This window comes from Geospiza fortis, unplaced genomic scaffold (assembly GCF_000277835.1).
Source record: "Geospiza fortis unplaced genomic scaffold, GeoFor_1.0 scaffold366, whole genome shotgun sequence".
In the NCBI taxonomy this organism is placed as follows: Eukaryota; Metazoa; Chordata; class Aves; order Passeriformes; family Thraupidae; genus Geospiza; species Geospiza fortis.
In genome coordinates, this window is record NW_005054342.1 from 4616773 (window position 1) to 4642530 (window position 25758).

At 41.2% G+C, this 25758-nt stretch overlaps 2 protein-coding genes across 4 annotated transcripts in view; one reads left to right on the top strand and one right to left on the bottom strand.

The window, feature by feature from the left end:
- The window catches only part of CYFIP1 (cytoplasmic FMR1 interacting protein 1), a 76032-nt gene extending 56171 nt beyond the window's left edge, over nucleotides 1-19861 (top strand). For 2 of the 3 annotated variants that reach the window (XM_031058348.1, XM_031058349.1), the window contains exons 24-31: nucleotides 1446-1589; nucleotides 3137-3227; nucleotides 12698-12828; nucleotides 15159-15231; nucleotides 16337-16431; nucleotides 17549-17787; nucleotides 18644-18791; nucleotides 19248-19861. In XM_031058348.1, coding sequence (XP_030914208.1) covers nucleotides 1446-1589; nucleotides 3137-3227; nucleotides 12698-12828; nucleotides 15159-15231; nucleotides 16337-16431; nucleotides 17549-17787; nucleotides 18644-18791; nucleotides 19248-19412 — 1086 coding nt within the window. In that variant the 3' untranslated portion in view covers nucleotides 19413-19861. The remainder of the gene's footprint in view (nucleotides 1-1445; nucleotides 1590-3136; nucleotides 3228-12697; nucleotides 12829-15158; nucleotides 15232-16336; nucleotides 16432-17548; nucleotides 17788-18643; nucleotides 18792-19247) is intronic. The other variant, XM_005422695.3, reaches the window with a different exon arrangement.
- A 2516-nt stretch (nucleotides 19862-22377) lies between these two features.
- NIPA2 (NIPA magnesium transporter 2) overlaps nucleotides 22378-25758 on the bottom strand; it is a 9803-nt gene continuing 6422 nt past the window's right edge. Inside the window, exons 5-7 of the mRNA XM_005422696.2 lie at nucleotides 24995-25085; nucleotides 24303-24463; nucleotides 22378-23361 (exon numbers count right to left, since the gene is read on the bottom strand). Coding sequence (XP_005422753.1) covers nucleotides 22724-23361; nucleotides 24303-24463; nucleotides 24995-25085 — 890 coding nt within the window. The 3' untranslated portion in view covers nucleotides 22378-22723. The remainder of the gene's footprint in view (nucleotides 23362-24302; nucleotides 24464-24994; nucleotides 25086-25758) is intronic.

Below are 25758 nucleotides of genomic sequence, written 5' to 3' on the forward strand. Positions count from 1 at the left end.
TGGCAGTAAAAGGCTTTAACCCACTAAAATAAAATTCTCCTTGTGCTGTAGCTGAAACAGATAGTTCTGACATGTCTGTTGTAGGAGACTTACCTAATTGGAAACATCAAAACCAAAAAATGAAATCTCATCTTTTAGGGGCAGTAGTATAAATCCTTAGTTTATCAGGACATTCATCTGCACGTATGTTCTTAAGGTTTTCCCAGTTCTCTGTGCTGTCTTTGCCCCAGACCTTATTTTTGTCTGCAGAGAGCTATGGAAATGCACAGGTTGTACTGGAGGGATGCAGCTTTAGGCTGTGCCCTGCTGGGACACATTTGGAGTTTGGCCTTTTAGCCAGTTCTGATGTAACAGCAGGACTGTGTTATGTACTAGGATTCTAATAGTTATCCAAGTGTCTATTTTAGTTTGCATTTAGAATTTTTAAGTTTCTAAGACCTCAGCTGGAAACTGGTGTTTATACAGAGACATACAACATAAATAAAAATGTGCATATTTTATTCTGATTGCGTCAAAAGATGATTTTTAAGTCCTTTTATGAGAATAAAATCCTTCCAGAGCTTGGTAGAGTTTTCTAAATTGAATTCCAACTAGCTTAATGCCATGTGGTTACAGTATCTGGTGTTGACTTGCATGGGTAGTTAGGGCAGGATCTGCATTGAAGGGAATGTTCTTCCTGGAAAATCTTTTGTTACAGCTGTGTGTGAAGTTGAAAGTTTAACAGTATGCTGTTTTCCATGTGTGTTTTAGAGAGAATGAAAATTCAAAAAACCGAAGGAAACACAACAGTCCCTTCTGTATGAAAGGTGACCAAGATTCCTGCTAAAATTAAATTGCAGGGTATTAAGAGAACAACCCACTTGCAGAAATGGAGGATGCTAAGTTAGCCAACCATCTCTAATCTGCAGCTTCAGCAACCAGTTCCTAAATCCTCACATCACATCAGTCTGTACAGCTGCGTTCACTTTCATGGAAGTAAACATGACTATGGCAGAGCACCTGGTCATATTTATACAAGTGTTGAAGAATTTCTATGAAGTTGCATCCCAGACTTAGATTTGCTTTGATCTTGTGTACAGCACAGGGGTTTGAAAAAGAAAGATCCTTATTAATTAGTTGCAGAGAGCAGTAGCTGCAGAAGGCTTTTTTTTTTTGTACTTGACTACTCAGAGACTTAAAACACCTATTATGAACAGAAAATTGAAGTAATTTCTTTCAAGATGTTTTGCACACTAATTTATCTTGCTAATAGATATTTGTCAAAGTTCGTGCCTTAAGAGAAACTGCCAAAAGAGAAATTGTGCATTTAAAGCTTTTTCAGAGACAGTGAGATACAGTTTTTTTATTTCAGTTTTAATGTACTTTAAAATGACATTTAAATTACATTATTATTGAGATATAGGCAGACAAAATTTTCATTAATCATATCTGCTTTCTTGTTTTAGGCATTGAATTTGGCATATTCCAGCATCTACAGCAACTACAGGAATTTTGTTGGTCCCCCCCACTTTAAAGTCATCTGTAGACTTCTTGGATATCAGGGCATTGCTGTGGTGATGGAGGAATTGCTCAAAGTTGTCAAGAGCCTGGTATGCTAATTGTCCTTATTTTTCTGCTAATCCAAATGGTTTCTTATAGGAAATGTCTCAGGAAAAACAAAGTAAAACTGAGATCCTGGATAAAAATAATTAAAATAACTTCCACTGAAATTTGATATAAGCTGTGCTTGATAGTGCTCAATGTCTTGTGTGAGCAATAGAAAGAAGTGCCTTGGTGCCATCAACAGTGTTTTGAAAACTTTTGATTCTTTAGTGGAGATTCATGCAATTTGTGGTGACCTGAACTGTTAGGGCCTAGGTAGGCTCTGGAAAAGTATGAGTAAAAGTATTTAAAATTAGTTGATTTCAACTTAAAGACCACACTGTACATTCACTTCCTTGATATTTTTTGAGAACAGCTGTAGTGTGCTTTCTGTCTGGCACCTAACTTCAGGGCTCTCATTAATGACATCACTGATAGATGACTCCTTAACAACAGGAGTTTAACCTCTGTGCTTGATTAGCAGTGCTGCTCAGGCCAGCCTTGAAGACATTATCCACACAGCCTGGGTATCCTGTATTGGAAAGGGCCTTCTTTGTAACTGGGAGGAGGTTGAGGTGCTAGCTGTTTGCTATACTATTAGAATCTATATATACAGCCACAGTGCATTGCAGTTAATTTAAGCCAAAGAAATTATATTTTCCTCCCTGTTGTTTGTAGGAGCATGCTGCCAAAATAATCCAAATGTACCAGGGAAAGCTGCGGTATTCATAATCGTACTTCAGGCACTTGACACATTTGGCAGTTTGTTTACAGTAATTCCCACAATGTTCTAAGTACATTTCTGATGTTCTAGAAAGGCTGAATCCTGCTTGAAAACATGCTGTAATTTAATCTTCAGGGAGAGAGGAAGACACTCATATTTTCCAGGGTTTGATTGTCAAGTATTAGTTTGCTGTGTTTTATGAGAGGGGTTTTTTTATAACTTATTGGTAAATTGTCTCAATTCATTAAAGGTGGCATTGGACACTTGGTCATTTATAAAGAAGGTTAAAAGGCCTGGGGAGGGTGTCCTGCCAATGCCTGATGCAGATGCTCAGATATAGGTGGACAGATAAGGGAGAGGTCTCTAGTGGTAGGAAGACAGGCTGACTGGAGGCTGGGACTGTCTCAGCTGCTATGTCCAGAAGAACCAGTTTGGGCTCTTGCAGCCATTCCTAATTATAAGGGCTTTTTTTCGTGTTGCTTTTGAACACATTCAGATGCTTTTTGAATGGTTTTGACAGCATTCAGATGCAGCTTTTTTAACCAAAAATCTAAAAGTTAGTTAGACAGTAAAGAGTCTGTAAGAGAAAAATATGTTTTCATTTTTTACCTTCCTGGCTTTAGCAGTTGTGCTACTCTTATAGCAAAGATGGCTAATGCCATGTGAACTGTTTAAATTTGAAAAAGCTGCCTTTTTAAATATGATGACAGGCAGATTTAAATGCAAGATTTTTGGAGCTGTTTCAGTTCATGTATAGTTTGAATGCAGTTTGTTGTAAAGTTTTGTAGTTCAACAGCTCTGACATGTTTACACACATCTGTTTTCTCTTAGTTACAAGGGACCATTCTTCAGTATGTCAAGACCCTAATGGAAGTGATGCCTAAGATCTGTAGGTTACCAAGACATGAGTATGGTTCTCCAGGTTAGTCTGTGTTTGATGTTACCTTAGCAGCCTTAATAAGATGATACTAACCACTAACTTCTGAATCTTTTATATCTGTCTTTCCCTCCCTCCTTTTTCTCCTGATAATCAGATTTTAGCCTGGCTTTGCTTTTTTATTTCTTTTATTTTTCACCGTCAAAAGAATCATTGAATGCTATACTTTCTGAAAGTACTTACTGAAGTTTTAAGACTTCTGTATGTAGGGCAAAAGAATGACAATCTGTATAGAGTCAGCCTTGTGAAATAATTGATCTTGAGCTGGGATGTCCACAATAGTTTCTGTTTCTTGTCTTTCTCATAAGCTTGTTGAGCTTTTACCTCAGCAAGTTAGCCTCTCACATTTTTTCTGTTTAAATGTCTAATTTAGGTAACCCAGTCCTCTGGAACAGCCTCTATTCCCTTTTCCTTTGCCCTCACCAAATGCAAGATAAAAGGAGTGATACTGTTGGAAAGTAAACTGGTCCTGCCAGAATAGTTTTGTCTGAGGCTTGTGTGGGGTGCATCTTAGCCTCTCAACAGGAGGTGTGACAGTTGCAGAAGAAGAAATGGCATTGAAAGCTGCTTGCCACTATGGAGAAATAATTGGCTAATTAGTATTTATCATATTGTTCACTGAAATTCTGAATCTGCTTTCCCCTTCAAAATATTCCTCCTTCGCAACTTCTAATTAACAGAAATTAGTCCTTCCATGTGCCACCCACCTCCTGAGTTTATTTTTCCAGAGTCACTTAGTTTTATTAAATGCCACTCCAACTGGAATGAGGTTGGGTTTTTTCTGCTTCCCACAGCTTGCTTGACGTTCATTACCAATGTTAAACGAAATTGAGGTCTTACTAAGTGTTTCCTTCCTGTTTTTCTCCCTGGAGCATAGAGATGGATGAATCATGGTAGTTAGGAGTATAAAAATAATCCCTCTGAGGCTTTTAGCCATTCATTAAGGTCTGACCACAAAAGCAGTAGGTATTCTCAAATATAGATAATGCATCACTAGGATCTGTGACGCTACACGTGATATTAGGAAGCTTGCCAGAAATCCTCACCTGTAAGGGCTAAATATTTGGCAGGAGATGCCTAGGGATTTTAGGATAAACCTTTCTCTTAAAGTTGAAAGACAATCCATCCTATAGGAAAGGCAGAACTTTACTGGTGCGGCGGTAACAAACTACTTTGACCACATATTTACTCTTCCAAAAGAAATGCCATTTGTTTAGATGCCTGCTGTACCAAGAGATCAAAGCAACTCTTGGTTTTACACTGGAATATCATACTTACTTTTAGAATTGGACTAGATCTCAAAATCCCACCTGATTCTCTGCTCCTTTACTGCCCCTGTTCCTGTCAGGTTTTGTCTTAACACATGTGGTTTTCCTGTTCTGAACTATTTCTAGCAGAGGACACGTAATGATCCCCTGGAGAGTCTCTTCCAAGAAATGCAGAGACAGTCTTTATAGCACTGTCACGCCGTCTCTCCCTTTCCTTTTGTAGTTGCCAGACAGAAGAGGTTTGTGGAAGATCAGGACACCTCCATGGCTCTTTCACATCAGGGAAAAACTGCCCTGTACTCTCTGGCACCTCCCCATCATGGAGCTGTCTGCCCTTGGAACAGACTGGCTGAGAAAGGAAAATGTTCCCTGTGATGAGGATGTGCTGCAGATTTTACCCTTCACTGGGAGAGGAGCTGCCAGACTGTAGAAGGGCAGGCTCAGAGTGTGCTTCCTTTGAGTCACTGTCCTGTCATTTCTGTGCTAAATTCTCTTCAGCAGTCTTTGCCACACCTTGTTTATGTGTTTTGTCACAGAAGATGCAAGCCACACACCAACTGTTGTCTGTTCCCTCCTCTGCCTCCAAAAGCTTCCTCAGAAGTTGTTAGCTGTAGTAGTAAGGTGGGGTATGTCTGTGTGCTGCTTCTGTTCTTTCATAACAAATCATTTAATAACTTCTTTATAACTGGTTCAATGTACATATACAGACCAAAACTGTGATTCCAGTCTTTAGATGAAGTATGCAGATTCTCATCTATTATTAATTCAGAATTAATTTCCTGAGTCCATTCTCCACATGCAAGGTGATTTAAGCACACTCAGTAAGTAAGCCTCTAGCTCTTTCATGCACTTCAGACTTTTCAGTTGGAGAGTTTTGTTTGGACTCTGCTGATTGCAATTCCTTGGCCCCTTCAGCCTTCTAGACTTGTGGATTTCTAACTGGTGATTTATTGCTGCTAAAAGGAGCAGGGTACAGACAGTGGCATCAGAGTTGTTCAGGACTCCTCTTTGCCAATGGGTTTGTTTCCATAGGAACAGTCTAAAGCAGTGGGGAACTTGTTCATCTTGTAGTCATAAAAATATTTGTCTAAAAATACATTAAGCATAAGGATTTTTAAAGGGACCTTTTGAATTTACTAAAGCTCTTAAAGGAATATTTGCCTTGTAAGAGTTTAAGCTTGAAATTTCATCTTGGAGGTAACATTTTCTCTGCTATTATTTGAGTATTTGAACCTGTCTCTTCTGCTTTTAATGAATGAGTATCCTGCCACTCTGATGTGTCATTGAATACCATGAGGAAAAGTAGTTTGTCAGCTCTGCTGTGAGATGAGGCTTTTGTCACTGGTATACTACCCCTCCAAAATAAACTTTTTAAAAGATCAATGACCTTAGCAAGATACAAACTTCATGAGAAAGGAGACAAATTGTGTATTTTTTCCTAAGTGTAAAATTTCCATGATTCTTCTTTAAAAAAAAACCATAACAAACTGAAACCAAAGAAACAAAACACTCAAAGCTGGTGCAGGACAAAGCACTTGTTATCCCAGGCCATGGCCTCTTGAAGTCCCACAAGTTGGCATGGCAGTTTGGGGAATCCTTCCAAAGCCCTGTGCCACAGGCTGCTGTGTTCCCATCCCTCCCTGGGCTGATTGTGCTGCTGGCAACACTTTGGGACCTGTTTCTGCACAGCAGTCTGGCAAAAAAGAGTCTTCCACCCCTTCTTGTTCTGGAATATTTCAGGACAGAGTCTAATAGGGACTGGAGCAAGCCTGGGCTGGGAAGCATGAGGAAGGGCAGCAGTGGCTGGAGGCTGCAAGGGAGGCATCACTTGGGGCGTAGCAGAAGGGTTTGTAATTCTACCTGTTATCTGAGGTTTTTGATCAAACTCAGATAAGGAGGAGAATAATTCAGGGGAGGGCACAATGAAGTCTACATTAGATGAAGGAAATTATAGTATTCATGGGTCTTCCTGAAACCTGTCCAGTGGAGAAGGATTTGGGAAGGCATCACAGACTGTTTGAAAGAATTTAGGGGAAACCCAGATCACCTTGATGATTTTAAGAGGACATTAAGAATTCTTTGGATATGCAGAAAAATGGAATATTTCTTTCTAGAAAAATAAACACAGTGCACAGGCTCCATGGTCATAATTCCTGGATACATGTATATGCTTGAACCTGATGAATATTTCCATTGATGGGAATGAATGGCAGCTCTGTTGATATGCAGAGTTAATGATGTCTCTGGTAAGCCAAAGAAGCATTTGGATGCAGCATTTGAAGGTCTCTGTGAAAGTGAACAGAAACTAAAGGTTTTTTATGTTTAATAGCACCCAGTTTCTTGGGAGCAGCTTTGCTATTGCAGATTAGTAGATTTTATTTGAAAATAGCCAAGTCAGTTCTTTGCAGAAAATAACCCAAAACAACTAGACCAAGATTTATAATCAAGGTCCAGTTTGTTTGTAGTCAGAAATTCAGTTCTAGAATTAATAGCTCATTTTTGTCCTAATCTTTTAGGTACCAGAATTGTTATAAGCTCTGGAACATGTTTGATTTCAGTCTGCAGGTGTGAATTGAGAAATGAAAGGTGACCAAAGTGAAGGAATCCAACCAGCTTTGAGTTGCATGTGTTGATTTGCTCTGACTTCCTAAATTAATCAGTGTACAGACTGCACAGCTGAAACTTGGCATCTGCTGTTGGAGTGCTGTTGAGATAGGATTTTGGAAGCAGAGAGGGAGCCTAATCCTTTACTAATCTTCTGTACTTTACTGGGTCTATTCTATATCAACAGTCTTTGCTTCTGTTGAGATCTGTGTAAATCAGAAACTGGGATTATGTAATCAATTATTATGACACCTAATGTCTCCCATCTGCAGGAATAGAGGGATTTAATTAAAACTGCTTTCTTGGAGAGGAGGAGCAAAATACCTTGATTCATTTACCTTGCAAAGTTCTGTGTGTATATATAACTAATTCAGTGACTTATGAATTCCACCCACAAACAGAATTAGAGGAAGAAGGAAGGTTGCAGGCAATTAAGTGAAATTAATTTTCCTGAGACACTCATTCTTCTTCCAGGGCTTTAGTAGGCATGCATCGTCTTCCATAAAAATACACTTCTGTGTAATGTGCACAGAAGTGTAATTTGGAATGGCATTGCTCAAACATTAATGAAAACATGATGATGTATTTCTGCCACAGGACTCCACTGGGGAGCAGATTGGTCTTTCATCAGAAATAGCCTGTGTAGCTCTGTAAACTTTCTTCTGTTTTGCTGGTATATCAAGCTCTTGATCTAAAGGGAAGTACACTAATGATGGCAGCATTTGAAACACCTGCATGCTAAGTACTGGCTGTCAGATTTTCAAAATAATACGACAATTTGTTCATGAATGCATGTGGGTGTGCATATTTATATATCTGTAGATGGAGATTGGGGCTTTGAGTGAAGAAATAAGGAACTTTGTTAAGGACTTTGAGAGGAGCTCTTGCTGCAGCTTGAATTGCTGCTAGTAAAGTCCAGGGTAAAGAAGCAAAAAAGGCTTTTGCATGATAAACATAGATGTTTAATTCAGCCGTTGTCTTGGTTTGGGAAGACAGGAGTCTGCTAAGGAAGGCAGGAGCCTCCCCTGAAATGGAGAATGTAAACCCTCCCCACCCCTCCAAATTGCAATAATTTTAAATTAAGGGGCTCTCAGGCAAAGATTTGGGAGCAGGACATAACAGTTCTTTAATAGGGAGGGAAAAAAATAAAAATAAACAATGCAGTCCACTAGAACAACACTGACAGAGTCAGAACCCAACCTGACACCCTGTTGGTCAGGGTGCTGGTGGCAGTCCGATTGAAAATGTGGCTGCAGTCCTCTGAAGTATCAGGTGTGGTTCTGTTGGAGCAAGTAGGATCTGTAGAGAAGGATGTAGTCTTCCTCTGAAGATCCAGGAGGAAAAGGCAGCTGCTGTTCCTCTGGGGAATCTCGTGGAGAAAAGCTGTGCCACCATTTGAGAATATCAGAGTATATCGGGGTAGCAGTGCTTGGCTCCTCCCTCTGGGCGGAGCATCTCACAGTGGGATGTTATAGTTCTTATCAGTCATGCACTGATATTCAATAGTCTGTTATCAGCAGAGGTCCCCTCCCGAGGAAGGTGTGAATGTGGTCATTCAAAGAGAGAGATAAGGCAAACTGCTCACTTGACAAGGTAATCAACCATACAGATGGTAATGGAAAACATCTTGCATGCAACCTTCAACAGCCGTGCAGTGAGATGTTCCGCTCTCCGACATCCGACATCCACTCCCGCCAGGGTCCCCCTCTCCCTGCCAGGGGCCTCCCAGCTGACCTTGGTCTCCAGGCAGTATCAAGGTGAGGGCCAATCAGGGAAAAGGGAGGGAGTGGCTCAGGAACACCTATGTTCAGGCATAGGGACAGGGGAAGGAGCCAATGGGGTGTAATTTAGGAGAAGCCCCTCCAGGGCCTCCACAAGCTCTGTCATCTGGAGTGACTGTAAAAGACAGTAGATAATTTTTATGGTATGAACCTCAAGACTCTTTGACTTTTACTGTCCTGCTGCTTTTGGATGGACTTAATATCTCATTTTGGTTTCCATCACACTTTCGGTATGAGTCTCGTTTCTGGTCACAGTTCTCTGTGCTACTCCTGGTTTCTCTCTGTCCCATCCTGCTGCTTTATATTTGCTTCAGGTGACATGGGTTATTCTCAGGATTTCATTCCTCATATTGAGAAAAAAATATTTCTCATCTTTCCACATGTCAGCCTTTTTTCCTGAAACTCCCCACAAAATCCACAGGCTGGGTAGGGAATTGAATGGACTCTGAAAACCCTGTCCTTTTTGATCCCTGTCATGACCAATGGTTGTTTCCATGTTGCAGCAGCAGAATCTTCCTTGCTGTTCCGCTCAGCTCCTGTTTCTCACCACGCTGCATCCCACCCACCACACAAGCTAAAGGAAAGAGCACGTCCATGGCCATGCATGTCACCAGTATCCTGTTGCTCAGATAGTGCTTTCTCTCCATGGTGACCCTGTGGAGAAGTCCACAGTTCCTCGTGGTGTTTCAGGGAGTCTTCCAGGCCTTCTGTTGATTCACCATCAATCTCTGTCTATGTGGCACAGATCATAAGACCAGAAAGATTGGTAGATGTTCTAGTTCGATTTCCTCCATGGCGCAGAAGTTAGTCCAGGATAACACATCAGACTTTTGTTTGCAGAAAGTCTTGGAATGAGGAAAGTATTTGATTTCTTGCAATTCATCCTTAGAAAACCTTTCTTTCTAGATGTGGAAATCCTTTCATCAACAAAAACTAAAGAAAGACTAGGGTGTGTAACTGAAACACACTGAAAGTTTGGGATAAAGCTGATTTCAGTTCCCTGACTTTGCATTTTCTTCCTAGCATCAAAAACTTTTTGGGGAAAAAACTTCAGCATTTTCAGTCTGATCTGTAAAATGGGAGTCCTGGTATTCAGCACTGCAGCATCCCATTGCCATGGTGGGCAGGTCTGTTTAAATGACACACACCAAGTCTTCACTGCTCCTCACATACCTGGGGATTGTGACTGGCTGGTATCCTGCAGTGTTCAGTGAGCACTGACAGCCTTTCCCACAGCTTTTCCATTCCACAGTCCCTGCATTATGGGGAGGTGGGAATTGGTGATGTGCTGGCATTGTTTGCTTTTTAGCTAGTTGTAAAAGTGTTACCTTGGAATAAATTAAGCTCAGCAAGCACTCGCTACATCTGACCTTTCTCCATCAGTTTTTCAGTCCTGTTTTTCTCTGAAGTTACTAAAGTACTAAAGTTAGGTCTGAAATTCACCTCCAGTGAATACATGTGGGAACACTCATTTACTGTCAATTTTCTGTTGACAAACAGTTCTTTGAGATGTAGCAGAGCCAGCCGTGCATCCCCTAATCATGCACTTTACACATGTTTTGTGTTACTAATTTTAATGATATGAGGCTTTCTGTAGAAGTGCATGGGTTACCTACGTAATTCTTTCCTTCACTGTATGTTTTCAAGTTCCTCTGTGTCAGTGGGTCTTGGGTCTTCAAAGAGACAAAAGCAGTTGTTGGTTGCCGTAAAGTTGTTTACTGGTGGAATACATCAGTCTCGAAGGCGAAGAGTTCAGAGTATTAAAGTCCATGCTAAAAGCTTTCTGGAATAGAGTCCCAATGTCCCGAGCAGAAACAGCAGCTCCCACACCTTTTTTTTTTATTTCCTTTTTTTAATTTCCTTTTTATTATTTCCTTTTTTCACCTCAGTACAGGGGGATTTTATTCATAAATCATCCAATCAGCTAAAAACATGATTCTAAAACATTCTTCCTGCACCTATCCAAGCTTGATTCTAATGTGAAAGTAGTGTCAGTTCTTACACAAAATCTACGCATATAATTCTCTCTATTCTATCTAGAAATGCAAGCAGTGTTCTGCTATGTTTTCATTATGTCTAGAGCCATGTTAATTTTGTGAAAGGTAGCACTACTGGATTAAACTAGTCTTTAAGGCTTTTTACTAGCTAATAGTTTCTTAAGGCACTTAAGATGTATTTCTACTTACTTAAATTTGCGCTCTTACTTCATATCTGTGTGGCTTAATATATTTCAGTTTCTCTAAAGGTTCCAATTCAATCCCTGCATCCCATTCTCTCTCTGAGGGACTCAGAGAGGCTTCTATTTCATGCATTCCAACATCTCTGAATTTGAGGAATTTCCTTGGAAGAGATACGCTGCAGGCTGGGTTTCATGTTTGTGTGCTCCCTTCATCCATTGCCTCACTGAGTAGATCGCCAAGTATGATCTCCTGCATGAGAAGTGTTCATCAGTTGTGTCAAAGGAACTCATGGGAAGGTGCTGAAGGGCATCTGTGTTCTCTTTCCTTGTCTTCTCTCAAGTGCTTTAGATGTAGTTGGGTGGGGATTTATCAGCCTTGATTCAGTGTAATGGAAATGAATTGCTGTGTGCAGCATGAAATTTGAAAGCTTTTTATGATGCATTTTCTTCTCAGTCAAGTGTTTTGGTGGGTTTTTAGAAGGGACAGGCTTGTGCAGAAAGGTGGAGAAATGCTGCTAAGAATTAACTTGCAAAAAGCTGAAGAGCTGTCTGACCTACTGTAGTTCCTACTGCTCTTCCATCCTGCACATGGCTTGAATCTCTGAAAGATGACCAGACTGGGTCTCTGCAGAAGCTGCTGAGCCTGTGGTTTCCTGGGCTCCTCTCTAACCAAGGGACTGTGCAGCCTTTCTGGGGCTGGAGGGCAAGGACTGGAAGTCCACCAGCATGTTACGCATCACCGTTGTTCAGGAGAAGTTTGATGGAAAAGACACATGTTTATGTAAACTATGTGGGTTTGAAAATCATAATTTTAGCTGGTTTTTAACAGTTTTGCAAAACTTTGACAGAAACTGTGTTCTGGTTGTGCTTGTCAGCAGGATCTGGTGTACCCTTGCCTGCAGAACTCGACTTGAGATCTCTGTATTTGCTTCAAGGGGTCACAGATCACCTCCAGCCCTGTGGCACTGTCAGAGTTATAGCCTGACACTACCCTTCTTCCCTGTATCTGAGCTCTCTGCTCCTTGCTGGCTCTGTCATCCATGAGAATAGCAGCTGTGAATTGAGTCTGTCAGTGGTGCAGCAGGTTGGGGAATGGTGGCTGGAACAGGGCTTAAAGAGATGAGAGCTCTTTTCTCTCTTCCTGCTCCTGGGTATTTTTTTCTTACCTCTTATACTGGCTGCCTTTTCCAGGAGTGAAAAGTTAGGCACTTCACTTTGCATGATTTATCCAATTGAAAAGGTCAGTGCACTGGCTTAAACACTTCATAATCTCTGAGTTTTAATGCATTTAAATGCTGCTGCTTTCAGTTTCCTCTAGGCTGCATGTCTGGAGATAAAATCTCATGTGCTGATGCATGGAGAGGGAAGTCTAAACCTGCACCCTCGGTTATTTGTATTCTCAAACAGTGTATGGAGGCATGTTTGTGCAACCTTTGAATAGACAGATTGGTTAGAAAAGGGCTTTTGAAGCAGAAATTTAAATTAATCCTGATCTCTATGACTCTTATTCACATGGCCAGTGTCTTTTGTCTGCTTTCCTGAGGTAACAGTGTGCCTGTGTGGTCATCACTAGATTTGTTCTGGCTACTGAGACTTTTTTTTCCACTTCTTTTCTGATTTCAGGTATCTTGGAGTTTTTTCACCATCAGTTGAAGGACATTGTTGAATATGCAGAACTGAAGACTGTCTGCTTCCAGAATTTACGGGAAGTGGGAAATGCTGTCCTGTTTTGCCTCCTCATTGAACAGAGTCTGGTAGGTGCCTGCTGTGCTAGTTTAAAATCCATCTGTCTCTCAAAATGTACTCTCATATTTTTGTTACTAACGTCATCAATAACAAGGTTGAAATCTGTGAGTTTGCTGTTACTGATGGGCAGATGGGTAGGAACAGTTCCCTGCACTCCTCTCTCACAGTCTTGCAGGGGCTTTCATGTCTGTTAGATACAGTAATGCCTGACTTTGCTGGGTGAGAGACACTGCCTCTTGCATGGTACCTGAGGATCTCACATTGCAATCTTCACCATAAATTATAATCACCTAAATTATAATTAAATTAAAACCCCCTGACACTCCTGCAGCCAGTCACAGTGTGGCCACTCTTCATGTCAGCAAGCTCTGCATCTGGTACTGCTGTATTCCCTTCCTGCATGTCATTCCTGTTGAGGTCTGAAACATCACAAGGTTAACATGGACATCCTTGGACGTCGTCCTTGCTGCTTGGATGGCTGACAGTGGTGCAGAAATCCACTCATCTGTCCTGGCTTGAACAAAACTGTGAAACATGTCAGTCTTTCAGGTGCTTTTGATGTATCTAGAGTTTACCTTACACTTTGTAAACCTGCCCACAGCTGATGGTACAGTGCTACAATTGATCTTTATCCCTACCTCCAGTTTTCTTTTCCCATTCTTTTCCCATCTTATTAGTATTTACTATTCAAACAAGATGCCCAGACCTGTGATTTCTTTGTTTTCAATGCTTTTGGGTGCTTACAGAGGAAAGGTGGGCATTGATAATGGATCAGAACAGCAACAGGTGTGCTGGCTTCCCTTTCTTTACCTGCATGGTGTTGGTGAATGTTGGGTGGGGGATGTCTCCTCCTGCTGCGCATGCAGGCACCCTGCCCAGGCTGTGCAATCTCACAGTGCTGCTGAGGTTGGGCAGCATGCAGAGATCTTTGCTGACTGCAAACCAGCCACGTCATTTCCTCAGCAAGCTGGCTGGGGGCCTGCTGTTGGACAAAAATAGACCCTCACGGAAGGCTTCTCTAGGGTGTATTAAAGCTGTCGGTGTTAGATAAGGTAACGAAGACAGCCTGTTCCTCAGGGTTCCTGCTGATGGAGTTAGAGGATCCTTCCCTCATGGTGGAGAATAATTGTAGGGCCTAAGGACGCACAGCAAAGCTGTAGTGAATAATGGCACAGCTGAAACAGAATGAGAAGCTGGACTGCTTTGGATTCAGGCTGAGTGGCTGCATGGTGAAAGGCCAGGCAGGGCCATCACTCCCTCCTGGGAGGATTGAGGGTGTACCAGAGTGACACCAGCATGGAGGTACCTTCTTAGGGATACCACCGAGATTACCCTTTGCAGTCACACATCTCTGCTCGTTGCCTCTCCTCGTGTTTTTGTCCTCAGTCAGGCCCCCATGTCCTGTGATGTATTTCAATATTTTTCCATTGTGGTCATCCCTCATAACTAATCTAGATTTGAGCGCAGTGCAAAGTATAACTCTGAGTATATCTGTGGTAGTGGGTGGGTCTCATGCATTGCCCTGGCTGACATCAAGGAATTAGAAAACAAACTGGAAAAGGCACATGAGCCCCCCAGCACCCTAGCCTTGCTAAGAGTATGGATGATGACCGACTTTTCTAATATTAATGTTGAGGGATTACAAATTAGTAGGGTCTCTGCTTCAAAAATGAGGAGTGGGTCGTAGCAAAGTCATGCATCTGCTTCTGGTCATCTGCATTTTCCCTGTGTGTACAGAGGAGCAAAGAAACAGGAGACAGATGTCTTCCTTTCCCCTGTCCCTAAAGATGTAAAATACTTCGAAGACATGATTCTCGGCTGTTGTCATAGTCTCAGCCTGCCTGGCAGGGAGACGCTCCCACCACGATAAGCTCCCATTAGGATAATGGGTTGTGGCTCTGGTAAAAATAACCAGGCAGTGAGTGAGTCATCCTCTTCCCCCTTTTGTCTGCGCGGGAGCTGTCTGCCACTTTCCCACCGAAATTACTCATCCTCCATCAGTTTATTTAATAAATACCCCGTCCTTTATGAGCTGCCAGCTGAGGGTAGGGGGGGGGGGAGTTGCCGGGGTTTCTTTGGGAGTGCAGAGGAAGCGCTGGTGAAATGCAGTGGTCTTTGGGAGCGATCCGTGAGGGGAGGCCGGGCTCGGAGCGGCTCCTGCCGTGGTGACAGAGGCCGGCTGCCCTCTGCTGTTCCTGCGGCGCCATCGGCCTGCGCTCGGAATCCTGTTCTGCCTTTGGAATCCCGTTCTGCCCTTGGAATCCCGCTGTGGGGGTCTGGTGTGCTTTGGGGATCGATGCTTCTGTCCTAAATGCCTCCCGTTTGCTTTCTGTCCCAGTCTCTGGAGGAAGTGTGTGACCTGTTGCACGCGGCGCCGTTCCAGAACATCCTGCCCAGGGTTCACGTCAAAGGTATGGGCAAAGTGAAAACTCCTTCCTTGGGTAACACCTTCTCCCTTTCCCTTGCTGCTGCCGTGCCTTCAGTAACCACCTCCAGCCACCCTTTACCACAGCACTGGTAATTACAGGACACAGGTATCAGATCCAGGCCCGTTTGTCTGGCTGAAAAAACAAATGTTTCCTGGCAATTCTCTGTGCAAATGACAAGGGGAAGAGGAGGAATGCCATGCAGGGAAAAGCAGGATGGATGCCCAGGGCAGTATTATCCTGCTTTGTGGATATAGAGGCTTTTTTGAAGCTGCTGTTTAGCTTATAGGATTGTCAGTTAAATGGGGTGTAGGGAGTCTGTCAGTAAGTTAGTAAATAAAGGTGGTCCCTGTCGATTTTTCACTTCCTTTTCACTAAACTGAGTATGCAGTAGTGAATATTTGCAGGATTGCTTCCTGTGGTGTCTGCTCTCCTCATCTTTCATCATCAGAAAGTGAGCTCTCCCCTCTCCTCATTGCCCTCTCTTCTTACTGGGTTTCTTGTCTGTCTCCTTTCTTTTCTGTTTCTCACTGCTGGAGCAGCTGATTTGAAATCCCATCAGCTACAAAACTCTGAGAATATTTCCAAGCTCACAGTAGCTACTTGCATCTCTGCATAAAACTAACCAGACCCTTGTAAACAGTATTTTCCCATTTGCCAGAGAACATTTCCTACTTGCCAGTGTTGAGGAAGTGCCAGCTGGTTTTTAGCCTTGCTATACACAAAATTGCATCCTCGTTTTACCTCACCTTCTAGAGACAAACATTTTATGCATAAAGACAACTTAGTTGTCTTAGTACAAGTGGGGATCAAGTATCTTGGCAGCAGCAGCATAACACAGCCTTATATTCTTCCTTGAATTTAGTTAATTAGACGTACTCTACTACAAATCCTTTCTGTTTGCACATGTAATGTAGCATTTTAAATATGTATTTCTCTAAAAGTGCATTGAAGATTAAGCAGCTATTTAATACTTAAATTACCTAAAAAGAACAGTTTTCTTTTCTCTGGATAAAGATTGTGTTAAATTAAGAATTCTCTTGGTTAATTGCAATTTATGATTGCTCACTTTTTAAAAATTTTCTTTCAGAGGGTGAAAGACTTGATGCTAAAATGAAGAGACTGGAATCAAAATATGCTTCACTTCATTTGGTTCCTCTCATTGAAAGACTTGGCACACCCCAGGTAATCTTTCTCATTTGTGTCAGACACAATTCAAGAAATTTCTGAACATCAGAAAGCCTGTCCTGATAGCTCTGTCAGACCTTCAACCTGCACATCCAGCTTGTTCACACACATGATTTTTATTTAGATCCATAAGTTTGGAAAAAGCTGTTAAAGCTTAGAAGTTTAAAACATTTGAGACTGGGGCAGAAGTGACACATTTGGGGGAAAATGCTAATTGGTATGTATGTTTACCATGGGATACCCTCCTAGTGTAAGGTCCAGCCTGGGAGCTTCTCCTGCAAATTCACCAAAAGCAATAAGTTTTTTTTGTGCACGTGCATATATGTTTTTAAAACATTTTGTCACTCTTTCAGCCACTTAGAAACTCTTGGAAAATGAGCTGTCATTTGATTTAAGGTCTCCTGCAAACAATGACCAAAGAGAACATTCTACTGCCTTTGCAGCTTCAGCGCTGTTCCCCTTTCTCAGGGGTGAGGTGCATTAATACCCTGCTAATCTTAGCAGTTTACTAGATGTGAATAGTAGAAAGTAAGAGCAGAATGCCCTGAAGCAGAGTTCAGACAGCTTTTGTCATCGTAGGTGCTGCTGCACTAGGAGAGAGCTTGTGTGATGGCACAAGCTGGGACAAGCACAAGCAGCATTCCTCTTTTGGGTTTTGTCTGAGCCTGTTGGTGCTCCCCTTTGGAGCTTTCTCATCTCTAACAGCAGCAGCTGAGGGAGGTGTGCAGGAGAGCACATGCAGGAGCTACAGCAGAGCACTGAACTCTTTGGTTTTGCTTTCTGCCTCCATTTAGAGAAAGAATTCTTTAAACTTCCCTGAGATAAATCCAGGACTAGCATTACTGCAGTTAGTGTTACTCACTTTAAGTCTGCTTAAAAAGGATTTTACATTTTTCTCAAAAGGATTGTACAATTTTACAATTCACAGTGAATGTTTTTCTACTGATCTGATCTCCAGGTTATCAGTGTCTGACCCTCACTTTAAGTCAGAAGACATTTCTCCTAGAATAAACCGCGTGAAACTGAAAAATGTATTGTATTTATTTTTTAAAATAAAATTTTGTGGTGAAGTGGCTTTTACCAGGATTTTACCCTTTGTTTCTCTGCACTTCAGCAAATAGCAATTGCAAGGGAAGGGGACTTGCTGACCAAAGAACGCCTGTGCTGCGGCCTGTCCATGTTTGAGGTCATCCTGACGCGGATCCGCTCCTTCCTTGATGATCCCATCTGGCGCGGGCCCCTGCCCAGCAACGGGGTGATGCACGTGGATGAGTGTGTGGAATTCCATCGCCTCTGGAGCGCAATGCAGTTCGTCTACTGCATCCCCGTGGGAACGCACGAGTTCACTGTGGAGTACGTGCTGCCAGCTGCCCCTGTGGGCAACAGTGCTCGGCTTGTGCTGTTGTGGCAGGGGGGCTGGAGCGGGGGCGTTTGTGTGCCTGCCTGCAGGAGCTGAGGGCACAACCAGGGAGAAGTGCTGCCATCACCATGAGGGGCTCATCAGCCACGAACACAGATGCTATTGTTATCTGTAGTGAAAATAACCCTCTATTTTAAGTATTGCCAGTGTATAGTGAATGATCCTGTGACAAATGGGCCCTAGCACATGTCTTTCAATAGGGGTAGTGCCCCCACAGACACCCAGCTTAAATAAAGTAGCAGAATATTTGTGCATCTAACTTTAACAAAAATTTCTTTGAATTTAGACCACTTGGAATTTCACATGATTAACACGAATTAACCAGGAACTGTTACTTTTTCTTGGTTTTGTTGCTTTTGAGAATACACTTTTGAAAAATTCTTGAGATGTAACATGCTCTTTACTGGGCAATTAGAAAATGGCATAGGACATTTACTTCCTTTCATGCCTGCAGCCTAAAGGAGCAGAGTGGTGTTGAATTCTCACTTTTTTTCTTTGCAAGCATTGTTTCCACTGAAAATGAAATGTAATGCTGCAGGAGTCTAATGGGGAGTAAATGTTTTTGGAGTAACTCTGTTACGTGAAATTCAAGGAGGAGGGGGAGTTCTGTTTTTTTATTAAGCATCTATTTGAATTGCTTGTGATATCTCCAATATACCAGAGCTTTTGCTTTCTAGAGGAATGTCTAACATATTCATTATTTAGTGAAGTGGCTGATTACTGAGTGTTTGCTATGACTGTGTTTTGAAGATGTAGTTGAAACCTGCTCTGTGGCGTTTCCTATTCCAGGCAGTGCTTTGGGGATGGCTTGCACTGGGCTGGATGTATGATCATCGTGCTTTTGGGACAGCAGCGGCGCTTTGACGTGTTGGATTTCTGCTACCACCTGTTGAAAGTCCAAAAACACGATGGCAAAGATGAGGTTATCAAGAATGTGGTGAGTTGAAAACATCTGCATTTGCTTTAGTAATAAAGACAGCAACTCAGAGCTGTTTGTATTCAGATGCAGCATAGATGTGGCAATCCTTTTTTTTAGAATGAATTGCTGAAAATGAGGGCACCAGGATTTTCAGAAACAAAAGATTAAGGCTGGAGTTGGAAGACTGGTCAAGCAGAATTCCGATGTCACAAATATATGAGATTTTCTTAATGCCTTCCATCCTATATATGCTCATTCTCAAAATGACAAGGCTGCTCTAAATTGAGCTTCTCTGCACCCAAAGCAGCACTGTCAAAAACCAAAATACACCTTGTATTTCCACTGGCTTAGCAGTGCGAGGGAAACATTTGTAACATTGCTGGGAGAGATGAGCTAACAGCATTGGCTGGTTTACTGGCTAAGGCTTTTCATAGCCAGAGCTAATTCCTGTGTCTGTTTGTTTGATGTTTGCAGCCTTTGAAGAAAATGGTTGAGAGAATTCGCAAGTTCCAGATTCTGAATGATGAAATAATTGCTATTTTGGACAAGTATTTGAAGTCTGGCGATGGAGAGAGCACACCTGTGGAACACGTGCGCTGCTTCCAGCCACCAATTCATCAGTCCCTTGCCAGCAACTAGATTCTCACCTAACAATACTTCTTGCACCTCTTTAGGCTAAAAGTGTGAGAAACAAAGCAAGAAACAAAACCCACACCAACAGTTTTGAAGAATACTCTCATCTGCATTTTTCAGTATGCCTGTGCCATTTGAGTGGCACATTGTTCTTTCCAGTCTCCAAGCACAGTAACTGTATACAATCCATACTTATTTTTCTAGACTAAAATTTTATACACTTTGATTAAAAGCCTGTAAGATTTTTGAAACCTCTTTGCATTCCTGTCTGAGGTGACCATTTTAGACTGGACTGGTATAATTTTCCCCTGAAGCTATAGAAATAATGGCTGTGGAGGGTAAAAAACGGTTCTGTAGAAAAAATTTTTAGAAATCAATGCATAATTGTTTGTATTAGAGCCTTAATTGCTTAATTTGCCTTTATTAAAAAAAAAGAGAAAAAACAACAAAACAAACTCTGCTGGTGCTTTGTGAATAATTTTCTAGTCAGTTGACCCTTTTTCCTCTTTGCAAATCTTTTCTCAGAGATCAGTAATTATGGAAATGAAGGTTATTTAAAGTGTTTGTTTCAAAGTTATTTAGCACGAAGGTGATTTATAGAGTCTAATCTTTTTAAAAGGTGGAAGTTTGATTGATTAGAATGGGGACTGTTTACTTTTTCCTAATGAGCTCTTCTAACACAGTTTATATTTTGGTTTGCAATACATACCTGTGTACCCAAACATGTTACAAGTGATGAAGAATTCTTGTTTACAAGAATCTTGACTACAGTGAGCAGGTGTATTCTATCCCAGTACATAAACTCTAACGATGTTAATCATTATTTATTATGGAAAGTATTTGTTAAATTATACCTGCTGTATAATGCAAACACTGCATCAGTAAAATTGTAAAACTTTGCAACTATAGAAGTTGAATTTTAACACAAACCCTTCAGCCAAAAGTAGTAACTCCTGCTTGCTTACTCCAAGATCCTGTCAACTGGCTTTGGGATCAGCCCTAACAAAGATGTTAAGATGGCCAAAACAGACCCAGACAGATAATTACATGTTTTATGCAGGATATGGATTTGTGGAGATGTTCCTTGGTCAGTGTTTCTAACCTATAGTGTGAAACCAAGAATGCATCCCTTTGAAAACCTGCTTTTCTTCCTTCCCTCTTAGTAGTTCATGGCTAGGTTACAACACATCTTTTCTCCTGCTCAGCTCTTTCCAGGTGCTTCACAGCCATGGAATTGACTCCAATAGTGGGTAGAAATGAGCATCTGACAGAAGAGGTACACAGGAAGTGAGGAACACGTAGGTATTGCAGTGGCAGAGTCTCTAGTTTTAGGAAAGAAATTAACTGAAATTTCCTCAGCAAAACAGGATGGAGATTTTCCAGGCAATCTATCAGCAAGTTTCCACAATCACAAGTTTCCCTAGGACATCTGTGCTTGAGAGCTGCCATTCTGGAGTGGTGTCTGTTCTGATGAGTGCACACAAGCCTGCCCGTGGGAGACACAAGTCAGAAGCACTTGTGCTTTGTTACACCAGCTTGTTGCAGGATTTCTTTTACAAGGTGCTTTACAGATGATTTTCTTTAAAAAAACAGTCTTTTAGTTCACAGAACACTTTTGGTCATCCAGATGCTTCCCTGTGCTTCCAGTTAAGCAAATGAACAACTTTCCTAATTTGCTGACATCATCATTGGTTTAAGGATGTCTCATACACCTGAGATTTTGGCTCAGCACCGGTGCAGAAATGGTTAATTAATAAAGCCTGATTTTGTTTAAGAACTATTTAAAAATAACTAATCATGATGTGAATAATTTCTAATTCTTACCAGTTAACTTTCAGCAGTAAGAGAATTGGTCCCTTAACATCCTAAAACTGCTATTAAATACATATTTTATGATCACTGAGGGGAAAAAAGTTTAAGACAATTCAGACATTAGTCCTAGGAGATGTTTTTTTCCCATTTTTATAATGGAAATTTTTATTATTTTTCAAAAAGAATTATAGACTTGATAGGAGCTAAATATTCTTTGCCTAGTATAGCCTTTCCTACCTAAAAGGAAAAATGCAGCAAGGTGTACAAAAGGTGTAACTTTTTCATTTCCAATTATTCTTAGCAAAAACGTTTTTCTTGTCTGACACCTTCCCCCTCTCCTGTGTATTATGACACATAAGAAAGGAAGGCAGCAGAATTTTTTTTCACAGGTGGTAACTTGGGGTTTTTCTGTCCTAGGAAAAATCATAATTTCTCTTAAACAATAAGCACTAAACCAGACAACATCGAGCAGTAACTATTAGTCTCTGTCCCAGGTATTTCCAACTTTCACATGCATAGTAGAAAATTGTTATAAAACCTTCTTCCCTAATTTTTATTTTCTGGTTTTAGTAAAGTGAATTACCACCTATCTGCCTCACCCTTCCCCCCCCCCCGCTTTGTTTTGAAGCAAGGTCATTAATGTTTCATTATTTTGGTTCTTTTTGAAAATCTCAGGGTTGCAGCAAACAAAACAGCAATTCTGTGAGTTCAGGCTGTAACATCAGGAACACAGAACAGCTCTGCAGAGCCAGGGCGGTGTGGTGCAGCACAGACAGAACCTGACCTCTGTTACAGAAGAGGAAGCAGCTTCTCTGGCTACTAGTAATGATTGAGATCCTTCCTTCTGCATAAACTGTCATAGCAGGAGCTACCATCTTACCTATCCACTCAGAACACAAGCTCCTGCCTTCCTGTTTCTGCCAGACTGTTACTCTGATTTGGTAAAGTTGGGGTTTTTTGATGCAAATCCTGCAAGTTTTGCATACAGCTTTACCTAACCATTATTTCCAAAGGATCAGTTGTGCTTGGTTGTACCCTTCCCTTTTCTCTTTTACAAACTAGGACAGGAGTAGTTGCTGCAGCTCCTGTTTCAATATGGTTACAGTCACTCCATGGTCAGTCAGGGCACAAGTACAAAGGATTCAGGTTTGCTGCAACCTTTTTACCACCAATGCAGAAATAAAGCCATTTATTTTTGATAAAATTGTAATTAGTGCAATACATCTTAAAAACAGAAGAATGAAATGAAAGTATTTACACATAACTTAAGCAACAAAACCAATTGTGGTCTGAGGTCATTTTAGTACTTTTTAAAGTAAAAGTAAGGCAAATAAAAAACATTTCAGTGTTCTTTATCCAAACAAATCAAACTCAAAAATCAACGATTGTCTACACATACTGTTAAAAAGTACATGACTTTCCAGACAAGCTCAGACATTTCACAGCAGGAAAAAAAAATCCAGGGTTACAGAATTGTTCTTTTCATAAGTAACACGTAGATATTTTCAGAAGGCTGACAGGCTTCCGTTTCTTCTGGCTGAGAGACTCTCAGTGGATTGCATTTCACCTAGGCAGGCAGAACTTTCTTCATCATCATTAAAGCTGTCATATGTGCTCAGCAAAGTGCCATTGGCTGCTCTGTCATCCTTCCGCAGAGAGAGGGGCAGGTTTGCTAGGGTGAAGTTAACATCTTTGAAGGCATGCAATAAAAAGATCCCCACAATAATAGTCAGGAAGCCACTGAAGGTGCCAATAATGTCATCAGCCGCCATGTGTTGCCATTCCTTGAAGAGGATGGCAGAACAAGTTAAAACAGATGTTGTGAAGATTACATAATATATTGGAGTCACTATTGAAGTGTTGAATATATCCAGAGCCCTGTTCAAATAGTTGATCTGCGTGCTCACACAGACAGTAAGGCTTAGCAGCAGAATCCAAGACAATGGATGTTTCAGCACTGGTTTTCCTGCAAAAAGTTCCTTTATAGCAATGCCCAGACCTTTGACACAGGAGACTGATAAGGCTCCAATTACAGAGCAAATGGTTATGTACACGAGAATGTTGGTCTGTCCATGGCGAGGTCCCACCACACAGATTAGAATTAAAGACACAATGACAACGAGCGTTGCGAACACAACAAAACCTGTGGTTGGAGGAAAAAAAAACCTTGTTATTTATAGACACTAATGGACACACTTGTTACTTATGGACTCTATTTATCAGAAGCAGGAGTATTTATCTTAGGGGGGCAGGGAAAACACTCACAAACAGTGGGACTGACTCAGCTTAAACAGAAGTGTTCAGGATGTTTCTCATTATTCCTCCAGCATCACAGTTTAGATGATTTCAAAGTGAGCAAGCCAAAACAAAGGCTGTACCTCAGGCATGCTGTATTACCCTTACCAGTCTATTGGGAAGACTACTACAGGATTAGATTGCTAAACTGCCTTACACCCAAACTCTGAGGTGCAGATGCCACTGGACACAGGCCTGCGTCTGAATTGAGTCTTTTTCAGGAGATGATAGATTTTGGCAGGTGGCTGTATTCATTAGCAGGTTTCCAATGATTAGGTCATTCCTTAAGAACAACTTTTTAATCTCTGTGCTGTTTCCTCATGTTTAAGATGAGAATTGCCTTTGTATAAACAGTATTTTGCAGACGTGCATTTGTGAGTGCCTCATCTTCCACATAGGCATAGCAGCTCATCTGTAAGACTTTACCTCTCAGCAGACACCAAAACGCCTACCTTTTTATCTCAAGGACAGCTCAAAGTTGGGCTTAGAGATGGCACATCAATCAAAATTTATAGAAACTTTGCTTATCCACCTGTGTTGCTGCATTTGTTTAAACTGTCATGTCAGTGGTTGCCATCAAGGTACTTTATTCAAGGCCAGACAATTTCATCTTGCCATCATGCAAAGCTCCCTATGGAATTATGTTACAGAATTCAAATCTACTTCATTTGGACATGTCTACATGAAGCAGACACAGGCCATCTTCCTGGAACTTGAAAGCAGCAGTAATGAAACTATAAAATGAAGAAATTATGCACTGTGTACAGCTCAAGCCAGTATTTTTCTTACCTGGATCACCTAGTTTGTGGGACATTTCATCCAAAGTTTCTACTTCTTCCTCTTGTGGAGCATGAATTACCATCACAGTTGATCCCAGTATACTTAACAAACATCCTATTTTTCCGTGTAAATTAAGTTTTTCATTTAAAAAGAAGGATGACAGAATGGCACTAAGAAATAAAAAAGGCACCAACAAACATGGGATTAGTAACATTCATTTGCTCATCAAGTTACAGGTTGTTTTGTCTGTACAGGTCACTTGCATACACAATCTGCAGCTTAAAAATAGCTATTTTCTATCTTGAGATACTTGCTGTGGACAGAACTACCTGTTAGTATTTGGCATCTCTGCCCATAACCCCTTTTTTATGTTGCCTGCCAAAAAAATGCTATATCCAAGAACTTGCGAAAACAATCTTACAAAGACAAAAATCCTCACCTAGGAATGAAAATACTGCGCTGCTGTGATCATCATGGTTTTGAAATGCAGAAGACAATAGCTTTTTCCAGACATGCATTGCTAGAACCCCTTTATATCATAGCCACTACGTATTTGGAGAAACTTAAAAGATACTCCTGATGTTTATAAGCACTCTATTGTGAAGAGTGTGTTTATTACAGCATAGTTCAGTGACATATCTCTAAAGAAATAATGTACTTTTCTGTCTCAAGTCACTCTGCTTTCTGTTAGTGCTTCTTACCTTACAAGAACACTGAGAGCTCCCAGAGGAGTCACTAACGTAGCAGGTGCAAAAGCATAGGCAGCAAAGTTCGCTACTTCGCCAGCTCCCACTGCAGAGGAACAGCAATTAAAACCCAGGAGTTAGGCTGCCTCATGCAACAAACCTCTGATCAGGGCAAGTAAGTGCCCACAGTGTTCACGTAGACACAAACATGCAGCAAGGGAACAATGCAAAATTCTAATGACAACATTCAGCTAACAGTACTAGCAGACCACAACCCTGCCCCTCATCCTCGCTATTAAATTTTAAAAGCAGGCTGTGGAACTACATACAACAGGTATTAGAATTAATTCTACCAAATCAGAAGGTGTTTTATTTTAGTGTCTGTGCTGTAGCTCCCCAGCCTGCCAGCTTGACTCATTAAGTTCTGCATGGAGAAATCTGCAATAATGGGATATAGCACAGTACATACAGTAAGCCAGTTACCTGAATACAGACAATAAGTTGAGAGTTCAAGCAATGAAAAGAATTAAGAAAACAGGCATAATCCCAAAATATGCTTCCATTCAAGAAATCCTATACATCTAAGCACTTCTCTGCTAAGACAAAAATGGGTATGCAAATGGGTAGCAAAGACATATAAAACCAATGTCTGCCTAGTTCCACTGAACAAAGAGGGCAGTTATATTAAAGGAAGAGCTTCTGGTGTGAGAGAAGTTACATTAAAATCTGAACTGCATCCATCAAATTACCCGGTAACATTAGCATGTATTGCAGAAACG